Consider the following 23,068-nt stretch of genomic DNA (forward strand, 5'->3'; position numbering starts at 1 on the left):
TTGTTCTAAGATAGTGAAAAAAATAATTCCAAGTTTATTCCTAGCACTTTGGGTTTTGGTTTCATTAGATTGCATGTGCTAAGCAGATTCAGGCATAATTAGAAGTTTGATGGCAGACCTCAAAGGAAAACCCAGCTGCTATAAGGAAAGGGGGTTTGATATAGTAGGTTGAATCTGCCACGCACCCATACTGAACCCATTTCCAGCATCGGAGCAGTGTTGCTATCAGAAGAGATGAAAATTCACAGTCTCTTGTCCAGGAGTCCCCAGTAGCATGCCCACTATAATTTTTAGAACACAGTTTTTATCCTTTGTCTCACAGTCAGCTTTGTATTAGGTATAGATTCTGCCTGCTTGAAAACTTCCTTCTAGGTGCTTACAATGTCATTTTCTAGCCTGAATCCCCTCGTAAAATTACTAGAGGATGTTAAGCAGCTTTCACTGCTGCTGTTAGAACACACCAGTGAAGCAGAAAATGAGCTCAGATCTGTCAATAGATTTCCAGAGCCTGCCGCAAGTCCTCCAGCAGAGATGATTTCAGTTTGGAAGGGAATGGCAACTGGCCTTCCACACCTGTTGCATGTGATGAGGAAAAGTCTCCTCCCTAGGCATATGGAGCAACTAGTGTTTCCTCTTCCCCCACAGGAGGAAGAGTGGGAGCTGGCTGAGGAGTCAGTACTGATCAGCTCTGCAGCTTCACTGCATGTGTAGTAGTCTCAACTCTTCACCAAAAGGTGTGTGTTCAAGTGGCTTACAACCTCCATGTGAAAGTCTGATCTCAGGCAAAGTTCAACTGATGTTGCAGAGGTCTAAAGAAAAGATTTTTCAACTTTTGAACTCAGGCCCATTTATGTTGAGTAACATGACTTTGCTTTTCCAATGGAAAGTGTTGCTGAAACAAGAACACTGGAGAAAAGCAGCTAGAAAGAGGTCCTGACTGAAGTCAGAGACCACATTCCTCTCTTCCACCATGGCAGAGGTGTGCTCTCCTTTCTGTTCCCAGTCTGCTGCCCTGCATCTTCCTCCCCACCACCACCAAAAAAGAAAATTAAAGGTTAATTTATCCTCCACTTTTCCTCTGCAAAACAAACCAAAAAAAAAACCAGACACACAGGAGTTTGGTCCCCCTATCCTTACACAGTGAGATTTGGCCACATTTCAGTCTTCATGTGACTGCATCTTAAAAGCAGAACATTCATCCTATCCAGCCTTCCATTGTTCTGTTGCAGTTAATGTGCAAGGAATGGAAAGCACAGAAAGAAGAAAACTGCATAAGTGTGCAGTAAGAGCAGGTAGGAAAGGAACCCAGCCTGTGCAGGAATTCAAAGGCTTTCTCTCTGTGCCTCAGAAGCAGTAACCAGAGGTGGCTGGTGGTAGCTGCTCCTGTTGGCCACTAATGAGCTCTTTTTCCCCATTTCCTTCCCTTGCAAACAGTGTCCAAACACCAACTCTGCTCCAGTGCAGCTTTAACAATTTGTCCTTTTTGCAGCTCATATTTAAGCCTTTGCAATAGTTGTGGGGGAGGGAAAAAAAAGCAAAGAATCACTTAGTACCCAACTTGGGCAGCCACTCAGATCTCTTATCCTCAGCATTAAAGCAGAGCCCATCTCTTCCTCTACCCCACACTCAATCAGCTTCCTCATGAGTGAGTACACTTGTACCTGAAGTCTTAGAATGTACTTTAATGGGAGCAACTGCCAAAAGCTGGAGTTGCTTCTTAAAGCACAGTTTTCTACAGCAAGGGCTGAACCAAACATTTCAATTCACACAACTCTTCCACATACAAGTAGTTGGGGTTCGAACCTGGCTATTCTACAGTACATAAACAGAATTTCCATTTCTCACGCTCTACTAAAGGAGGACATTTTAAAAAAATTGAAAGTGTAAATGTGCCACAGAGAAGTTTTTAGTTTAAATTTAGATCCCTCTCCTACATTTTCAAGATTGCTGTTTTCAGTACAAAAGCAAGAGAAATGCAAATTGATATTCAGACTTCAGTAAAGCAGAAGCAGTCACTTTGCTACTCCAATACCAAGGAACAATGAAGTAAGTGAGAAGCACCTCACACCCAAACCAATTAGCAGTTTTCTTTATTTGTCAACTTAATGAAAATTGCGGTATAACTGCTTAAAATATGCAAAGGTACATTTCACTCAGTGGAGTAGAGAAAGCAGCTTTCAAGTGTCTACAAGGGTTTGCTACAGATTTCCAATAGCAGACCATGTTGTACAGCTTACATTTCACTGTGCTTTCATGGAAAATTCTAAATTATCTTTATATACACATTTTAAACACTGTACTCTTGAACTTTATTGAAATCCCTTGAGTATAATACCATAAGCCTTAACACAGTTATCCCAAAAGGAGGTGCTGGAATCTGTAGCAAGATCCCAGTCCACTGATCTCTCCAGAGCCCCCTTCCCTCAATACCATAGAAGTGCAATTATTTCACACAAGAAAAAAAAAAATCCATTTTTCCTTCAGACTTAGATGATCCTTTTCCACAGCAACATAAAACTGGTCTCTTCACAGCTACTTTGAGGTGCTGTCATTCAGGACAGTTCTTTCAAGCTAAAGCAGGAAAATCCTCAGGGTCATCAGGATTTGGAGCAATGATTTGTGTCTACAAAATGAGGAAGTAAGTTTAGAAAAATACACATATCCAGGACACATCTGAAGTCTCCAATCTATCTCAGAACTAGTTCCATTTTATTTATTTGCTAAATTACATTAAGAGGCATTCGATGCTTATTTCTAAACTGTTTTGTATCCATCATTATTTCTATGCAGGTACTAGACTTGTACCTGTCACTGTGGTATGGGTATATTTATGGTGTTGGGATAGTGACATTTTCCTGATACTTCAGATTCTAGCTATCGGTAATCTATAGACAAACACAGGAAGCAGCTCATCATTCAAAGTGAATGAGAAGTTATTTTAAACACTGAAAAACTGAAGAGTTAATTTTTAGTTGTGTGCAAAATGCTACAGTGATGCACATTTGATTTACTAGGTGTTTTCAGAATGTAGCTTTACTGAACAAAGCATCAGAGGGATTAATTCCATGTCCCTTTTAAAGTTTCAAACTTTATCCTTGCTGAACTGAAAGAACCCTGGGGATTTTACTTAATTAAAAAAAATCCTCCATGTTTGTTCACCTTCAAGCAGTATAGGGTTGCTACAAGCCCAGGTATCTCCAGGACTGTCCCTTTTTTGAGGTAGCTTCCCCAGGAAATCTGTATGATGCTCAGCACACACTGCCAGCTGCCCAGTTTTATGGACTCAGGATAGTCTCAGATGTTCTGGTTTTCATACCTCAACAGTAGCAACCCTTGGCAGGTATGATACCAACAGTGAAAGAAGCAGTTCTATGAGGAAAATGGTTTTGAGTATGTTAAATCGGGTTTCTATGGAAAGTGGCAGGTACTTGTCATTTATTTAATAGAGGATTGTATCTCCTGCGTCTTAACCTGCATGGATCAAACATGCAACATTTATTAACTTTACTCTTGGTAGCTAGAGGAATTAGAATCTTATTACACAGCAATTTTGCTTGAGGGCTACAGCCTTTAGTAATTTTAAGTGCAGAGTTATTTCCCTGATTTTATCAGAATTCTTTTCAGAAACCAGAAGTTACTTCTCCTGTACTACTCCTTCTAGCTGTCATAAGAGTGACCTGAACTTTGACCTTTGAATGTGAACTCTTCACAAATTAAAAAAAAGCTATTTGCAATCTGAATTGCAATTTCACCACGTATAGCAACATACTATGGACTGAAAGCCTGGTACAGCATTGTAAGCAAAACACTAACAAGTCCTCAGCAAAAAAAAAATAAAGACCTCGCATTCTCATGTCATTTAGAAACGTATAGCCACAAAAATCAAATTACCACCACTTCTGGTCTAGGCCCAGTATCTTCGACTCTTTTGACACGTCCACGGCCTCCTCGTGCTCCTCTGGCTCCACGCCCAGGACGAGGAAGATTCCCAAAGTTAATATCCAGCTGAGAAGTTATATCATTAGCTGCTTTTCGGAAGATGTGGGAGTCATCCTCAAAATCCTCCTTTAACATCTAAAAGTGAATTTATCTGCAATTAGCATGCTGCTCAGAGCTTCACAAGAGTTACTATATTACAAACCAAGTAGCACACCAGTAAAGTCAGACTTCCTGGATACCCAGGAGCCCCTAAATTTTGTGTGGCAGTGGGAGTAACAAGGGAAACTATGGCAGCTCCTCCATTCTCAGGTTAGTTCTATGCTGGCTCAGGTGCCGTTAAGCACGAGCACATAGGAAACTGCTATGCCAGCTCTATACCGCCAGAGAACTCCCACACGGAGAAAATCCTCGGCGGCAAGAGCTCAACAGTTCCGGAAGGACCGCACAATCTGGCCCAAGGCGTTTACTCATGAGATACCCTCTAAGGAAGGGCTGGAAAGGAATAAGAACGGAACACTGCCATCTACTTAATTGCTACCACTGATCCATTCCAGTACTGGCCTTGCTACAGTTATAGCTCTAGTGTTGCTGTAGAGACCAACAATTTAATTAGCATTAATATAGCTAGTGTACTAAAAGAATATTTTCCATAACAGCCTTTACAATACACCACCAGTAGTGCCTGGTACTGCTATAAAGGTACAGCAAATCATATTCCCCATGTATCCAATTTGAAGTCTAATAGATTGCCCATGTTAAGGAATACCTGTACCAGACAAGTCACTACTTCTCTAGGGCCCATTTCTTGCCATACTAGGGCCCCTTTACTGTTGGACATAAAGTCTATTCAGGAGTAAAATAAAATTTAAGGCATATTCTTCAGATTCTGTTAAAGACAGGTCCTAAACTCACTAGGCTAGTAATTGAGGGAAGTCTAAAGCCACACTACAGGAACACAGATGTAGGATTGTAAACATACAAAGTACAATCTACCCAATTCTCCAACAGTGACCAGCATATGCTGAATCAATTTTTAAATTCAGATTCTTGGTGTGTAAGGGTCCTAGTCAAGGATCAAGCCCCCACCATCATGTCAGATGCTGAACAGACACAGCGACTTCCCTACCCTGAAAAGCTTACAGTCTAAGTAAGTCTAGGCAAGAATCTATAGGAGAAATCTAGTTCCACTGACATCAGTGGGGCCAAGATTTCACCCTACAACTTTAGTTAAAACAGTGTAGTGGCTCTGAGCAGAACAAGAGTTATGGAAAATAAAACAAGCTCTCCTGGATCACTTTAAGAAGCAGAACCATAGTCCTCATAAAAATCGTTCAGATGTTCTCAAGTGGTTCACCGATAGTGACCAGATTCAGGACAACTTGGTATGCTGATGATGCTAGAAAACTAAATTTCCAGTATACACAGATAAAAATTCATTAGTAAAGCAACAAGTAAGCTAAACACCAGGTGTATCAAAAAGTGATTCAAAGTTAAAATATAAAACATTTAGTAAACAGAGTTCACTTGTGCCTACAAGTCAGTTAACAGAATTGTACATAAGGTGGCACAGGCAAGGAGACAGACTTCAATCTCCTAAAACTAATCCATAAAGTAAGCAGAACTGAAACTTTACCTGGGCTAACTACTACTTGATATGTCAAGCGTCCTATGCTCATAATACAAAAGGGATGCCTGGAGACTGGACAAAATGAATCTGATGGTTTTTTTGCACACGATTACAGGCGCTTGAAATATGAATACTTATTTCCAGTTTGTTCAGAATCAGGAAGGAGCCAGTGTCCTAACTCTGGGTGAAAGCAGAATTTAGAGAATCCTAAAGCAATGCTTACATCGTCTCTATACTTTGACTTGTGAATCACCACTGCTTTGGAAGGAACAGTGGATTCTGGCTTCCGGATGTTGAATTCAGGCTTTGGTCGACTCTGTTGCTGCAGATTTTTCCACTCATCTAAAGTCATTTCTTGAGCTACTTCTTCCACTGGCTCCCCTTCAGCAACTCTAAAGGTTTATAGTTGTAAAGTAAAAACCATTAGCTTGTTACATTCTAGGAAGAACAAAAAAACCTAAAGACAGACTACTTTGCTAAATACAATATTTTGAATGCTTCAGATTCTCTGCCATCTCTGAATTGTATTTGAAGAGCTTCAGTACTACAGAAAATATACCTGAAGCACAGACCCATTTATTTTTCATAATTTTTCATGCTATATTTGAAACCAATCATTAACTACTGCTGTCTCTAACTTCTCTTATCATGGAAAGGTTTGGCATAGCCAGGACAGCTAACAAGGGTCAAGGAACATGAACTCCAAAAGGCAGACTGGCTTAATCTGATCTGGTATAGCATAGACCTTGCAGTTTTGCTGGTGGAGCTACTCCTAGCAATAAGTTCAGACTAACATGTCAGCAGGTTTGGACACCACTGACCACAAGGTTTTGTTGGGCCAGTCCTGCCGACTGACAAGACTAGACAGAATCATGCTTCAGAGAATCGCACTTCTTGGGAGATCCCAAAACATCATTTTGGGTAATCACAGGATTCTACTTTGTTAGCCCTTTTTTTAAAAATGTGTACAGGAGACCGAGGGAGAGAGTTTGGGCTGTGTAGTCATCAATATGCACGTAACATGCAGCTCTGATGTCAGACCCGGATGATGTGGTTCGTTAACTGGCCAAGAAAGGCACGGATGAGATCAAGCTGGCTAAACGTCAATCAGGTTGAAGACTGACAATGCTGGTATGTCCCAGGAGGCATATGAAGTAGGACAGATTGACAATAAGCAAGCATACACAGGAAAGACAAAGTTCATAATCTGAAAGGCTTCTATATCTCATCGTTTGTAGATTCCCCAGAATGAGACAGGTGGTGGCCAAAAGCCCCTTTTTATTAACATTCAGCTACACTTCCCACAATCTTTAAGATGCAGACCATGCCACAATCCAGTCTGGTACAGCTAACTTTTACAATACGCTCCATATGTGACTACCATTGAAGGGCACTTGGAAGCTATAGCTAGTGCATTGCTCACCATGTGGTGTTAGCTGCAGAGAGCTCATCATATTAGTTTCTGGTTGTAATTAAAGGTGTTTATATAAATGTGGTTTGGGTCATGGCCATCTGAGAAGCTGTTTTTTTCCTCACAATGTGCCACAATGGTAGAGATTAATTGAGGCATTTTATGAACAAGTTTTGAATGTCCTAAAGCTTGTTAGGCCATTTTATGGTGAAAGGTCCTCAAGATCTGCACTTTGCTTCTCCTGTTGGCCTGAAGCACAACGCTTTTGATCATTAGGGTTTGGCATAGAATAGATTTACTTCATTTTGTACTTTGTAAAAAGAAATCTGAACTATGAAAGGGGGAACAGTTATCTTGGAGGCATGAGGAGTCAGAACTAACTTCAGCAGCATATTATGTATTTGTTTTTAGATTATAGGAGTGCGTTCAATGAACATCTGATAGGCACAATCTCTAAGGTTACGTTATTAGATTATGAGAGCAAGGGCTTACTCCTCCTTTCAACTTGATCCTGCAGTAGAAGTCATGATGTTGACAGAGCTGTCTCCATAGCAACAGTGTGTCTCACTTCACTGCAGGATCTAGCAGGGGAATCTTGGTAGAAGGAGAAAGCACTTAACTGAATATCAAGATAATATAGGAAAACAAGAAAAGGAAAAATTTTAATTTGGGCTCTCAGACTGAAGAGCTTTTAAAATAAGGTTTCCTAAAACAAGAAATCACCACTTAATAGTCATAAAAGAATTACATTAACCCATCTCTTGGCATGTCTCAATAGTCTTGTCTAGGAACTCCACAAATTATGTTCAGTTTACACAAGCCAAATGTTGAAGGCAGTTAAAACAGTTTTGGATGTAGTGCTGAGAATGAGGATTTAACTGTGACCCTGGGGCAATAAGTAGTATGGGGAAAGATTATATGGTGTATTCACTATGTTTAAGAGGGATCTGTTGGAAATCTATATAAAAGGTATACTACCTTCTGGAAAGCAAGGAATGGAGAAGGAAGCCAGTAAGAGTATTAGGATTCTTCCTGAATTCTTTTTGCATTTCAAAAATGCTACAGATTATAGTACAACAGGAGGAGATTCTACTACTTAAGTACAAATGGCCAATCTGAAGATTAAATGCTGAAGACTGGAAAGCAATGAGGTAACTGTGAGATTTAACAGGTTTACATCTGTATCAAAGCTGACCACAACATGCCAACTGCCCAAGAATTGCATGGGGATATACATTCTAGAGATTTTCCAGAAGAAAGATAAAAGTCACTTAGGCAGCCTGAGTGGATCCTTTATTTGAAGTACGGGTTTTATCTGGCAAGTAACAAGCAGGTCCACGTGAGGACCTAAAATTCTGAGACCACCAAGGGCTTAACAAAAGACCTGAAGAAAATAATTTCAATTTGGATTTAAGATAGTGATATCACTGTGGCAAACTACATTGTGCGCACTAAAGGTCCACTTGAAAAGGATGTTCATACTGTTACATCATCCTCCTGCTCTCCACTCCTACCCACTTATTTTATCCAGCTATTGAATGTTTTCATTAACTAAAGTTAATAAGCTCCTGAGTGCAGGGATTTACCATTTACAACATGTTTGCACAATACCTTGCAGAGTCCCGACTGGGGCCTCACAGCAGGACAGTAATAAAATAAGTTTGGTATCCCTGTATACATTTAAGAGGTTTTTAGTAATGCTGCACATTACTTTTCAATTGTGCTTCAGTTCCTCTTTTCTATTTTTTGGATATAGCCCTTTACTAAGCGTTAGTTTAAAGTGTCTTTTCCTCTTGGTTGCAGAAAGATTGCTTTGTTTGAATGAACAGTAATATACAGAAGGGGTTGGGGCTGGAATCACAAACATATCTGCCTGATAGCACATTACCAGTTCTAAAAGAAGCCAGGGACAAACCTTAAGAGATGGTAAACACTAAAAGCATGGCTCAGAATTTGGTGACAGCAAAATCTTTATTTACTTTACCTTCAACTGAAAAGATTCAACCTACATTGCGTAACCAGCTGATGGGAGGGTGGGCCGGAAAAATCAGAAAACGACAGCAACAATACATTTTAGTGCCAAAATTAAAATTAAGACAATTAGCCAAAGGATTAAGAAAAAAGGTTAATCAAGCTAATAAGTGGTTCCAGAAGACCAACAAGCTGGTAGGTGAGACAATCAACACCATCAGTTTTGCAAACAAAACTGAGAAATATATTGAATTAAATGCTAATGAGGATCTGTCTAAACCTATAGATTAGCTGTATAGAGCTATTAAAATGGTAGCCAGATAAACATATCAGCAAACTAAATGATGGAAATTGGAGGTTTCCTAAAGAAATAATGATAAGAAGGAAATGTAGAACGAATAGTGGTAATTAACTGTGAATTTATTAGGTGCCAGAGAACTGAAAAAGGACAGATTTAATACCAAGATTAAGTAGCAGATCAAGGAAATAAATCTAATCTCAATAAGAGGTAAAAAGAAAAATAGAGGAATATATCTGTAAATATTACTAGCTACTATTCAAAAAATGCTTTAACAAGTTCCTAAACCAATTGTGCAGACAAGCCCCATAGAAGTCTTCCAGGTAATTATAAAAATGGGAATATAAAGACAATTGGGACCAGTACTGTTTTCATAGTTTAATATATTAATTACATCCTGGAACATGTTCATACTACAGCATGCATATAGCTTAATAGTGTGCACACTATGTCAGGAGAGGCTGCAAACAAAAAGAAGCTAGAAAGAAATCTAGACAATTCAAAAATATGGACAAATAGAACTAAGATAAGGTTACACTTAGATAAATACAAGATAAACTATGCTGCCTGGCACCAATATAAAAATGAAAGCTGAACAGTAAGATGGACAAGAATCTAGTGAGGATGGCAGAAAAGGTATATACAGGCTTGCAGTGCAATACTATTAAAAGCCTCCCAGGTTATTAAATGCAAGACCAGGAAAGTTAACTATAGTTCTACAGCCTCACAAATGCTATACTCAATTTCTGGGGTCTTTTTCCTAAAAGGATCAGTTCTAATAAACTGAGAAGGGAGGGAATGACTAAATAGTTAGAGCTTTCAGATGACACTTGAAACGGAGTGCCTGACTGCAAGTGGTTATTAAAAGGCAGCTGGAATCACTGAACTCTAAAAAGTCAAAATTAACTATTTAAGTCTGGGAAGGTTAAAGCTATTTTGAGGCCCCTGTTAAGTTGCCTGACCAGGAGGCCTCTGTTGCTACTGCATTACCTGCCAACAGAATGCAACTCTGGAAGGCAGAGCCTCCAAGAGGAAGGGAGGCATTAGGCACACAGGATCACCAAAACAAGTCATTTAAAAACAGACTAAAACTAGTATTCTATTCAACTAACCCCTGCTTCTGAACAGCAAAGGTCATAAAGGTACTGTACCAGTCTGACTTTGTCCAAGAATGTAGGTGTTAGCAGATGTTCTGAATAAATTCAATCCCTAATTATATATTCTGCCTCTATTAGATATGATATTTACTCACTCTTCTGAAGTGTGGGCTCATTGTGCTGCTATCTTCCACCAGAGGTAGTCACAGTGAGACCCATATATTTAATACATATTTAGTTTGCACACAGCTTTGAGAATTCTCAGGATGAGAGTCATAGTATCTTACATCAATGTAAATACGATAGTGTGCCTTTCACAGAACCTTTGCATATACTGCTTTCTTCCAGATTGCTGTGGACTTCTCCTACATCTAAACTTCCATTGAGGAGGAAAGTTTCTAGTCTTCCTGTCCGCAATGAAAGCCTTAACAGGGTAAGAAAATACAGACCTATCTTACTGATTCTGCAGAGAATAGTCTGAAACTGCAACAGAGTGATAAGCTTACACATCTATTAGTTTCATAATTAAAAGCCAACCAGGTTTACTCACTACAGTTGGATGTACTTTTCATGTCTCTATGTTCAGTAGAAAATTGAGGTTAGAACACATGTACTTTCAAAGAAAGAGCTAGGACAGCTGAACTTGATTTTGATTTCAAATTACCATAAAGAGGAAAATTATGTGAGACTGAAATATGACCCAGGACACTCAAGTAAAAAGGCTTAACCACTATTTTCAATATTTAGCTCTGTTAAAGTATATAGTAGTGCATACATAAGAGTTAAGTTCTATGTAGATTACCTGCACTGCCCACATGATTTAAGTCTGCTGAAAACTAAGTTTCTGGAAACTCAACATTCTTAACTCAAGTTTGTCCAAGAGACCCTCCTCGTCCACAGTTACTTTAAACCATTGAGTAACCCAAATATGTTAATTGCATAATTGAAAAATTAGGCCAGCTTAGAATCTTATAAAATATCTCCAACTTGAACATGGATGTACATAAATCATAGTGAAGTGGTTGGCAATAACTAGATGCCTTCAACTTCTGTCTAATGGCTGACCCAAACACAGAGTGATATTCTTTCCAGCTTCAAACAAAGGAATGTTGGCTGAAATATTGCTCCTTACTTTGATGTCACTGCCCCTTCACTACAAGCTATTTGTGGTGGTAGTGTTCAAGCTGGAGATATTTAAAAACAGTTGAGTTGATTTAATTTCTAACTTGATAATTAAGATCTTTTGAAGCAAAATTAATTTTCAGAACCAACCACTGAGTATCAGAATGCAAACATCTTAATTTACCTTAGCTTTAAAAAAAACAAAAAACACAACACTCTTTCCAAGCAGTTTTTTTTTTAAAATTGGGTTTGGAGGAGGAAGGCCACTCTTGCCCCATATGAATCTCAAGGGAGAAGTTCCTGTTGTATAGGAGACACCCCTATTGACTGATTCATAAGGGAATTTTTTGTTAATGTATTTCAGTCGTGTTATCGCTATATGGTTCCACAGTTATCTTGATGAGGGGCTGTTTTACAAGTAAAATGTCTGTTGTAATATATCTAAAAATAAACTGGGAACTAGACCACCACTATATCATTTATATTCCTTATAGAGTTTACGAATAACTTAGAGAGGACTCTCTGTCATTTAAATACAAGTTTATACGTTACAGAAATTTATCATCTAAGTTACTGAGCTAGAGGGTTTTTTAAAAAAACCAACCAAAAAAAAAACAGGTTAATAATGCCACTACTTAGAATTAGTATGTATGTATTGTAGCATCTGAAGGCCTCAACTCAGACTGGAGTCCCATTTTGCCAGGTATGTATTTCCATTCTAAAATATTTATATAGTGCCAAATGTCTGCTAAGTGCTTTACAGACACTTGGGCACTGGCCAGTTATTTTGTTTGCATTTTAGAATTAAGATATTCAAGACAGACTGTACTTGGTCAGAAGTTCTCCTTCAGGTGCCCCTTGGTGATCCTCTGTTTCTGCAGTCTCTTCCACAGAAGCAGTCTGTTCCATCTCACTGCAAAATAGAAAGGAAGGGGGAGGAACATGGGGGGGGGGGGAGACAACAAAGCATCCCTAGGTTATACTGAAAGCTTACAGTTCAATAAACTCCATTATTTGTAAATGTGCATATTTCATGACCAAATGAAGATAGAACACATCTATATGTTTCCAGACAGGGTACTATCAGAACTTCTCTGTGATCATAAGAGTTCCCAATCTACTGATCACCCAAAAACCACGACAAAACCATTAAATGAGACTAGTTTAGTGTGCTAGTAATACAGGATTATACAGTCGGAAGCACTGGAAATCCTTGGCTGGAGGAAGTGGTATCCACAAATATGTGAAAGCCAAAAGTGTGCATGTTCAGGATATGAGAAAATTCCACAGACCTAATGCCTTTACATGAATTTTCTAGAATCACATATATCTGCCTCAGTGTCTTGCGGCCCCAATTTCCACAAGTTAGTTGTGTGCTGTGTAATATGTCGTATGTCTTAATAAGCTTTAAATTTGATTTAAGTTTCAATAGGTGTTCACTTGTTTTATGAGAAAAGGTAAACTAGAAATACCCAACTGACCTTCTCTATACCATTTCATATACCTAGTTTCATTTTTAATTCATTTTGATTGACTTTCAACAGCACTTGGAATGCCAAGATGACCTACATGCTTTTGAGAGACACACAAGGTAGGTGAGGTAGTATCTCTTATTGGACCAATTTCTATTGATGGAAGGTACAAACTTTTGAAAGTTTTACCCTAAGCCTTTAAGATTACCCAACTGATTTATTTTAAGTTATAACTAACTCTATCTCCCATTTTTAACCCTTGAAAAACTTGTTATTTTAAAGTTCAAATTACAAAAATATGCATTTGTGAGCTATTAAGTTGTTTATATATAAAGACATAGCACGTTATTTAGACAATGCAATGAGTAAGAATAGAATTTAATGGCCATTACAGAGACCGCTATAAATTATAAGTTTTGCCTCCCTTCTCCCCAGGGTAAGCCAGCTCAGGAGGACTCAGATAAGCAAGTTAGTCCTGCTATGTCCCCTTGGAGGAAAGCTGGCTTATGCAGTTACCAGAATAATATTTAGCTGAAATAGCAGCACATCTCCAGCTGTGTCAAGGGGTAGAAAAGGTGGCTTGCAGTCCTGTTTCCAGTTCAGGGCAATTTCAAACAGAACCAGATAAACAGTACAGAACAATTTTTAAGACCTAGATACTTATTAGAATTGTAGAATTCTCTTTAAAATTGACACAGGCCAGTCACAGTGCCCACCATTTACTACACAAGCCCACCGTTTACTAAAATAGGAAAGCCAATTGTATTTCACTCTAGTCAAACGATGACTTGGCCTTAGGCAAATATATACTTAGAAGCCTGCTGTAAATGAAGAATCTTCTTCAGGCCAGGATCTACTCAGTAAGCTTGAGCAAAGAGGCCATAACAGTTAAAGACAGAGTGAATGGATAAAGCTTGAAATAAAGGCAACTGTGATCAAGCATATTACTTTACAGAAATCATTATAAACTAGAATGGGCACAAATCTGCATGTACCTCAGATCATCTTTAACTGTTCCCCAGTTGTGAGCTCCACTTCCACCCCTTTTGTCTTCTGTTCTGATTCCTCTAGAGACAGAAACAGTATTCTTCAAATTAAGAAATTCATCCCTCAATGATGTACCAAACCAAAAGCACTATTAAATTGTTGAATATACTCCTTTCCCACTCCGACCCTTCAAAAAGATATTGAAATGTTTAAGGTGTGTGTTTGTTTTCAATATATTAGATGAGAGCAGTAGATACACAAAGTACTTACGTTTTATCACTCCCACTCTGTCTTTCAAATTCCCGTTTCCCTCTTTGGTCATAGCCATTCAGACTTCTGTTCATCCCACCACCTCTTCCTCGGCTTCGCATTCCACCTCTTCCTCCTCCACGACCTCTCATTGGTCTTTCCCGGTCAAATCTGTCAACTGGCCTGAAAGACAAGGAAGATTTTTAGTTAGACTACTTCTACATAAACGTTAGTAGGAAAAAATCTGGTGTCATAGGGATGCTTTAGTGCAGTTGTCATAATAGATCAATTATTATACTCACTCACTATTACTAGAAGTTTTTAGATCACATCTTACGCTACACTGATCTTATGCCCAGACTGGTGCTCTTTGTCAGCATTAAAAACAGACAGAAGCTAAATGTGAGAAGAATTTTAGGTCTGCATTCTTTTAGCCTTATGTTAGTATAGTGACTATTAATTGTTTGCTTTTTTCTAAATATGCCAAACATCTAAAAGCATTTTATTAGGCACTATTACTGCCCTCGTATGTTAGATTTGCATGTAGCAAGGTGTAAGCATTGGCTTTTTTTCAAGTCAGACTATCAAGTGGGGAGGGATAGCTCAGTGGTTTGAGCATTGGCCTATTAACCCCAGAGTTGTGAGTTCAATCCTTGAGGGGGCCACTTAGGGATGTGGGGCAAAAACAAGTACTTGGTCCTGCTAGTGAAGGCAGGGGACTGGACTCAATGATCTTTCAAGGTCCCTTCCAGCTCTATGAGATAGGAATAGCTCCATATATTTTTTCCTAGAATACTCAAGGAGCTAATAGAGCTATCTGAGCCTCTAGCTATTATCTTTGGAAAATCATGGGAGACAGGAGAGATTCCAAAAGACTGGAAAAGGGGCAAATATAATAGTGTCCATCTATAAAAAGGGAAATAAAAACAACCCAGGAAACTACAGACCAGTTAGTTTAACTTCTGTGCCAGGGAAGATAATGGAGCAAGTAATTAAGGAAATCATCTGCAAACACTTGGAAGGTGGAAAGGTGATAGGGAATAGCCAGCATGGATCTGTAAAGAACAAATCATGTCAGACCAATCTGACCGCTTTCTTGATAGGATAACGAGTCTTGTGGATAAGGGAGAAGCAGTGGATGTGGTATACCTAGACTTTAGTAAGGCATTTGATACAGTCTCATGATATTCTTACCAATAAACTAGGCAAATACAACTTAGATGGGGCTACTATACAGTAGGTGCATAACTGGCTGGATAACCGTACTCAGAGAGTAGTTATAAATGGTTCCCAATCCTGCTGGAAAGGTATAACAAGTGAGGTTCCGCAGGGGTCTGTTTTGGGACCAGCTCTGTTCAATATCTTCATCAACAATTTAGATATTGGCATAGAAAGTACGCTTATTAAGTTTGCAGACAATACCAAACTGGGAGGGATTGCAACTGCTTTGGCGGACAGGGTCAAAATTCAAACTGATCTGGACAAATTGGAGAAATGGTCTCAGGTAAACAGGATGAAGATTAATAAAGACAAATGCAAAGTGCTCCACTTAGGAAGGAACAATCCGTTTCACACATACAGAATGGGAAGAGACTCTCTAGGAAGGAGTATGGCAGAAAGGGAACTAGAGGTTATAGTGGACCACAAGTTAAATGAATCAACAGTGTGATGCTGTTGCAAAAAAAGCAAACATGATTCTGGGATGCATAAACAGATGTGTTGTGAGCAAGACACAAGAAGTCATTCTTCCGCTCTACTCTGCGCTGGTTAGGCCTCAACTGGAGTATTGTGGCCAGTTCTGGGCACCACAGTTCAAGAAAGATGTGGAGAAATTGGGGAGGTCCAGAGAAGAGCAACAGGAATGATTAAAGGTCTAGAGAACATGACCTATGAAGGAAGGCTGAAAGAATTGGGTGTGTTTAGTTTGGAAAAGATAAGACAGAGGGGACATGATAGCAGTTTTCAGGTATCTAAAAGGGTGTCATAAGGAAGAGAGAAAAAACTTGTTCACCTGAGCGCCTATGGATAGAACAAGCAGCAGTGGGCTTAAACTGCAGCAAGGGCAGTTTACATTGGACATTAGGAAAAAGTTCCTAACTGTCAGGGTGGTTAAACACAGGAATAAATTGCCTAGGGAGGTTGTGGAGATATTTAAGAGTAGGTTAGATAAATGTCTATCAGAGACGGTCTAGACAGTATTTGGACCTGCCATGAGGGCAGGGCACTGGACTCAATGACCTCTCGAGGTCCCTTCCAGTCCTAGAATCTATGAATATGAATCATGAGAAATAATTAACAAAAGAGTTTCAGCCCCATGAGTACAAGAAACTCGAAGAATTCTAGTACAAACACAGAAAGCAAGACTGACTTATTTGAGTTCACTAACCAAGCAGCATACAGCATGGTCAGGAGTAGATCTGGTTTATTAACTAATGTGGGTATAAGTAGGGCCCCCCCTGACACGTACTCTCGTAATTGTAGAATTGGGTGCAAAATCCATCCCTAGCTGCAGGGTTATACTCCATAATCTCAGCTTTCATTTAATTTTTTTTTAAGTTTTAACCATTATGGCTGCGAAAATAACCTTGAAAATGTGACCCATGCTTAACCAATAACCCTCAGTGTCTGCAAGGAATCTGAAGGGATGGCTCTGAAACATGTGAGCTGTCTCATTCATCTCACTTCGGGCCCCTGGACTCTGACTCTGTGGAATCTAGCATTCCCTCCTCCCCACCCCCCCAAGATACCACAGAATTCAACAATTTTTACTGCAGCTTGTGTTACTTTGCTGCAGCCAGGCAATCCACATTGTTGTCTGTCTCCCTGCCCTGCTGGGGTCTGCATGAAACTACCTCTTGCTCTGCACGTTTCCCCACAAGAGGAAACTGCATTACAGTGCATGCTCTTCACATTTCTTTTTGGGGAGAGAAGGAAAGAGGGGTGGTGGTAAAAAGGAGCCACTGCTAAGGAACAGGAATAACAAGAAATGCAGGTTGCACCGCTAGGCAACGATAGAGCAGCAACTGGGACCCAGGGAACTGAGAAATGAATTGTTGAAGCTGACTACAAGCTCCCCACCCACCTAGCACTTATGTGGCAGGAAGGATATTCTGAGCTTGCCTGCTGAGACAACACTAACCACTGAAGCCCAGAGAGATGCCTTGGGAGGGAGAGGGTGGCATAGGGGATCTATATATCTCTATCTATCTCAAACACAGCCATTTCTGAAAACAAGCAATGACAAGTTGTACATCTATTATTTTTAGCTACGAGCTAGTTGTATACATCTGGGCAGAGGTATTTCATGGAGATACAATAAGTGAGCACTGCCACTGAATTTAAGGGTTAACGGAATTTGGCCCTATTTTGCTTCAGAGTCTATGGGGGCTAGATGTACAATTACTTAAAATCTGGTTGGTGATGTTAATACTCATATGCAGAAGTCATGAAACATTAAGTTCTACATGGTAGACACTGAAACCAGACCTTTAAACCAATAGCTTAACTACCAAAAAAGCTTGTATTATTCCATTAGAAATTTAACTGACATGAAGACACCAGACCCATAAAACATTCTGACTACAGTATAAATACAGGATAATTTACCTGAGAACTGATTCTTTGTCATATCAGTCTTTATACAGCCAAAACTAGGCTACCACACTACTAAGTGCTAACTAAATGGGAGTCCATCAAAGCCTCTCAGGACATCAAACCCTTCATTGAGGGCCATCTTGCATCTTCTTAGAAATACATACTTTTCTACTGTGAACTCCACTTGTCTCTCCTTTTCATAGGGACGGTATTCCCTGAAGGAAGGTTTCCATTCAGCTTTGTCTTGTTTTACCTCCGTTCCCCTGTTATCATTCCATCCTTGTTGTTCTCCCCTTTTAGGAGCTCGCTTCTGACCTGCACACAAAAAAATTGTGACGAGTCTAAACATAAGCAGCATTAATAGATTTAGTTGCAATTACCAGACTACTAGCTCAAAAGAGATGACTATGCCACCATATAGTCCTCTAGTTTTGCACTCCTACCAAGTTACTATAGGCTGAGCTGGTAGCACCACCTGTGGTCAAGGCTGCCTAACACTTCCTATCATAAAAGACCATATTTTCTGTTGCTTGTAACTCCAAACTTTAGCAATTCAGGCTGAAATTACCATGCCAGGCATCTGCCCTAGGCTGAAAATTCTGGAGTGTTTCGGCTAACATAGTGCAGCCATTTCAGAAAACAAGATTAGGAAAAATACCTCATTTTGCTCTTGTTTAAAAAAAAAAGAAAAAAAAAAGTGTTACAGGAACTCTGCGTCCCTCTGTGGTCACCCAGACAGCAAGATGGCAGAACAGCCTGACTGGAACTCAGAGGGATGAGCAGAGGGGAAGTGAGGCTGCTGCAGGAGCCAGAGGATGGGGAACAGGAGTCAGGAAGCTGGATGTAAAAGGAGCAGAGGGGGTCAAAAACAGGCAGATTTATACCCCTTAGAACATATTCCACCACAACCTGAAATTGAACCCAGGAGTCCTGTGTCTACATTCCTCTACAATCAGTAAACAGATGTGAAACCCACTGACAAAGTGTCATCCCTTTCTAGTGGTCGTCCATAGAAAGTGATAATTACTACTGCTGTATGCAGTGTTGTTGTTGCCATATCAGTCCCAGGATATTAAAGAGATAAGATGGGTGAGGATTATCTTTTATTGGACCAACTGCTATTGGTGTGAAAGACAAGCTTTCGAGCTTACACAGAGCTGAAGCAGAAACTGTGTGAAAGCTTCTCTCTCACACCAATGGCAGTTGATCCAATAAAAGACATTACCTCACCCACCTTGACTCTAATCATACGGCTATCAGTTTCTCCATTAGTTTAAATGGAAAAAGTCTATGCAATGGACTGATGAAACATGTGGGTGTGATTATGATGCCATATGTCAAGGCTGAATCCCAACTCTGTCACTCCGAGTGCAGAAGTGGAGCCCGCCAGGAAGTTAAAAAGTAATACTTGCCACTCCAGGCTTGTATTAAACGCCTAAGCTTTTTTCTGACCTTGGCTTGGTAAACACTGCCACCACCCAAATGCAAAACAACAAAACAAAAACAAAAACAAAACAAAACTTTGGACCCAGGAAGGAACATTTGGGAATTCCTCCCTGTGGGGTACCCTCAAGCCCTTTCACTCCCCCTCTGGGGAAGAGCGGAGAAAGAAGAAAAAGGGAATTAGCTGTGCCTACCAGCTAATCAAACAACATGCACAAACCTCTTAGGACACCAAAAATCCAATCATGTTCTTAAGAAAGGTAAATTTTATTAAAAACAAAAAGAAAGTAAACACATCTGGAACTTCGGCTTTTGCTAGATTTTAAAAGAGCAAGTCCAAAAATCGAGCTCAAAATAGCTTTCTTGGGGGTTCAGCTTAAAGGTTACAACCAAAACAAAAGCATCTCGGGTTTGCACAGAGGAGTCCACGAGCCAATAAGAAATAAAAGAAATAACCCTTTGCATCTTTTTAGATATTCCCTAATTTTACTTACATATCTGAGGCTCCAGATAAGTAGGTTCAAGGTATGAATTGATAATCTATAATCATACCTGGCTTAAAGCTGGTTACAGCATTACTGCCTGCGTCTCTGCAGCCCGACAAAAACAAAGGGAAAGCTTCTTTCCCAATTTAAAAAAGTTCTATCTTCCCATTGGCACTTTTAGTCAGGTGTCCACTTTTTTCTCTTTACCTGGGGGATTTTTTAACCTTTTACAGGTAAAGCAAGTAAAGAACGGCTACCAAGAGGGATTTTACAGCTAATTGGCTGGCTGTCCATCAAAGGGAGATATCCCCCCCCTTTTATTTATCACACCGTATGATTAAAAACTGATTTTTTTTTAAATTAGGAAATTACACAAAAAATACATATGAGTGTATGCAAAGGTTGCAAAGCCAAGCATTCAGGAAATGCCAGAATTAAGGTGGCCCATGCAATCATAATTTTCTCCCCTTTTATGTAAGCACCATGATACAGTCTTTAAATTACATGATCCCATACTATTTTTCTCATAGGACCCCACTGGAATTCAGTGGCAGAGGCATGGTGCTCTGGAAATGAATAAGGCTATTGTATATAATATCATTGCCTCAACTGTTGCAGAAGTTGGAAAGTGTGTAGTGAATGACGCAGGGGATTGCAGAAAGTGAGAAAGGATGGTCTTGTAGTTAATGCCACCTCAGAGAACTGAATTCTATCCTTGCCTCTGCCACTGAATTCCAATGGGTTAATGGGCAAGTCACTTCAACCAAACTCTTTACAGTTAGCTACTAGTGGTGTCTTTTTTGAGTGCCCAAAACGTGACCGAAGGCCCAGATACACAGATGTGTTGAGCATACAAATGCAACTGAAGTCAATGGAAGATGAGTTCTGGACATATGAAGAGCTATACAAACCCTAAGCAATCTTAAAACAAACCAGAGCACAGGTGTCTCACGTTGAGCATCCAAAATTAGTGGTCACTTGGCAGTTTTGGCCTCTGTGCTTCAGTTCCCTTATCTATAAAATGAGGGTAATACCACCACTGAATTTAACCTGGAACATTGTGAGGATGAATTCTTTAATCTTTATGAGGCACTCAGGCCTTGTCTACACCACAAAGTTGCAGCGCTGGTGAGGGGGTAACAGCGCTGCAACTTAGGAGGTGTACACATCTGCATGGCATTACCAGCGCTGCAACTCCGTGTTTGCAGCGCTGGCCGTACACCCGGTCGAACCTCGGGTGTAGAGGATCCAGCGCTGGTGATCCAGCGCTGGTCATCAGGTGTAGACACTCACCAGCGTTTTTCTTGACCTCCGTGGAATAAGCAGGTATCCCAGCATACCTGAGGAAGCCTCTCTGGTAATCAAGCACGTCTCCTTCCCCGCGGTGTGCTCTCGCGTTCCCCGAACCCCCCCGCAAGCAGGTCTCCTTCCCCGCAGTGTGCTCTCGCGTTCCCCGAACCCCCCCGCAAGCAGGTCTCCTTCCCCGCAGTTTGCTCCCGCGTTCCCCGAACCCCCCCGCAAGCAGGTCTCCTTCCCCGCGGTTTGCAGGGGGGTTCGGGGAACGCGAGAGCAAACCGCAGGGAAGGAGACCTGCTTGCAGGGGGGTTCGGGGAACACCGGAGCAAACCGCGGGGAAGGAGACCTGCTTGCGGGGGGGGGGGTCGGGGAACGCGAGAGCACACCGCGGGGAAGGAGACCTGCTTGCGGGGGGGTTCGGGGAACGCGAGAGCACACCGCGGGGAAGCTCCCCGCGGTGTGCTCTCGCGTTCCCCGAACCCCCCTGCAAGCCGCCCAACAGCGCTGCAGTGTGGCCACATCTAACACCACTTGCAGCGCTGGTTGCTGTAAGTGTGGCCACTCTGCAGCGCTGGCCCTATACAGCTGTACTAATACAGCTGTAACAACCAGCGCTGCAAAATTGTAGATGTAGACACCATGAGGAGAGCTGTGAAACATGGCCAGAAAGGGTTAAGCAGCTCACAGGCTAATTGACCCAGGTTCAACCTTTAGAAGAGTATGTAAATGGTAATTAGGGCCATTCCATGTTAAATAGACTAGAACTTTGAAATGCAAACCTATATTGCTAGAGAATTAGAAGTGATACTAATTGTATGTGTTTACTTGTATCTTCTTAGATGTTAGCCATGTTAGACAGTTCCTGTCTATTAAAATAACTATTGATTCAGAGATCAAAAGGGAATATTAACATTTAGATGAATCTTGAGTGAAAATGTCAGTCTATATGTCTGTTTGAAGTCTGTGGTAAACTGTATATGAACTGCTTAATGAATAATTACCTTATGTTAATCCATGTCATTAATTACCAGTGATGTTTAGGAAATAGGTTACTTCAAAAGCCTATTGTTCAAGAGGCTGCTAGAAAACTATATAAAAGACTCTTGGGACCTGATCCTTTGATCTCAGGTCTTGATTCTTTTTGCAGGGGAAGCTTGAGTCCATAAGACAGATGTTCAGTCCCACATAAACCATGGACTAATTCTGAAAGAACTCTTTGCAACTACAAAGCTCACCATCTCTACTATGAAACTGATATCAGAACTGTACTCATGTCTGTATGTATACTGATGTTTTAACCAATACTCACTCACTTTTTTCCCCTTTTTAATGAATTTTTAGTTTAGTTAATAAGAATTGGCTGTAAGCGCATATTCATTAACTTGGGAGGTAATGTGTTCAATCCTTTGGGATTAGTAGAACTTTCGTATTTGACTTGGCTGCCTAGGAGGGAGCCCAAACACTGGACTGCTTTTAAGGGAACTGTGTTTTGACTTCTGGGTAATTAGTAAGGTATTATAGAAGCTGTTTGTGCTGGCTTGATAAATCTAAGTATTGGACTATCCATTAGCTTTGGGGATTGTCTGCCCCATTCTTTGCAGTTTGCCCTAATTGTGCCTCAGTGTGGCCACCCCCTGGGACCCTGGTCACCAGGGCACTATAGAAACACACATGGAAAATAACCGGTTCAGTGTAGGGTTTGCATGACAAGTGTTAACACCTGGAGACACTCAATGAATGAGGCAGGGGTCCCATGGAAAAGGTCATATATGATCACATAATTCAGGACTTTCACAACACATGCCTGTGGAATTTTAATTCAAGCCCTTCCTGTGCAACATCTTCATCAATTGTGGCTTATTTAAGCTATTCACATATTCCTCACTAACTTCCACTCTCTGACTTTTGGGCAGCTAATGTATGCCACAGAAATTTATGGGATTCTGGGAGTTCACTCAACCTTCCATAAAGGAAATATAATGCAGGTTACTACACTAAAAATTACTATCCCAACTTAAATTGAAAACTCCAAACAGGTTAGCCTTAGAGCAAACATTTTATGTAATATCTGTCCTAC

General features: G+C 40.4%; 1 protein-coding gene and 1 long non-coding RNA gene across 3 annotated transcripts in view; one reads left to right on the forward strand and one right to left on the reverse strand.

The window, feature by feature from the left end:
* Window positions 1-2,073: 2,073 nt before the first annotated feature.
* HABP4 (hyaluronan binding protein 4) overlaps window positions 2,074-23,068 on the reverse strand; it is a 29,285-nt gene continuing 8,290 nt past the window's right edge. Inside the window, exons 2-8 of one of the 2 annotated variants that reach the window (XM_050945904.1) lie at window positions 17,932-18,082; window positions 14,195-14,356; window positions 13,933-14,004; window positions 12,295-12,378; window positions 5,790-5,958; window positions 3,892-4,074; window positions 2,074-2,623 (exon numbers count right to left, since the gene is read on the reverse strand). In XM_050945904.1, coding sequence (XP_050801861.1) covers window positions 2,567-2,623; window positions 3,892-4,074; window positions 5,790-5,958; window positions 12,295-12,378; window positions 13,933-14,004; window positions 14,195-14,356; window positions 17,932-18,082 — 878 coding nt within the window. In that variant the 3' untranslated portion in view covers window positions 2,074-2,566. The remainder of the gene's footprint in view (window positions 2,624-3,891; window positions 4,075-5,789; window positions 5,959-12,294; window positions 12,379-13,932; window positions 14,005-14,194; window positions 14,357-17,931; window positions 18,083-23,068) is intronic. The other variant, XM_050945905.1, reaches the window with a different exon arrangement.
* On the forward strand, window positions 8,671-22,856 carry LOC127047627 (uncharacterized). Its single transcript, XR_007773427.1, has 3 exons — window positions 8,671-10,776; window positions 13,010-13,056; window positions 22,139-22,856. It is a non-coding gene; the product is annotated as an uncharacterized LOC127047627 (long non-coding RNA).

The sequence above is a fragment of the Gopherus flavomarginatus genome, chromosome 3 (genome assembly GCF_025201925.1).
Source record: "Gopherus flavomarginatus isolate rGopFla2 chromosome 3, rGopFla2.mat.asm, whole genome shotgun sequence".
Taxonomy (NCBI): Eukaryota; Metazoa; Chordata; order Testudines; family Testudinidae; genus Gopherus; species Gopherus flavomarginatus.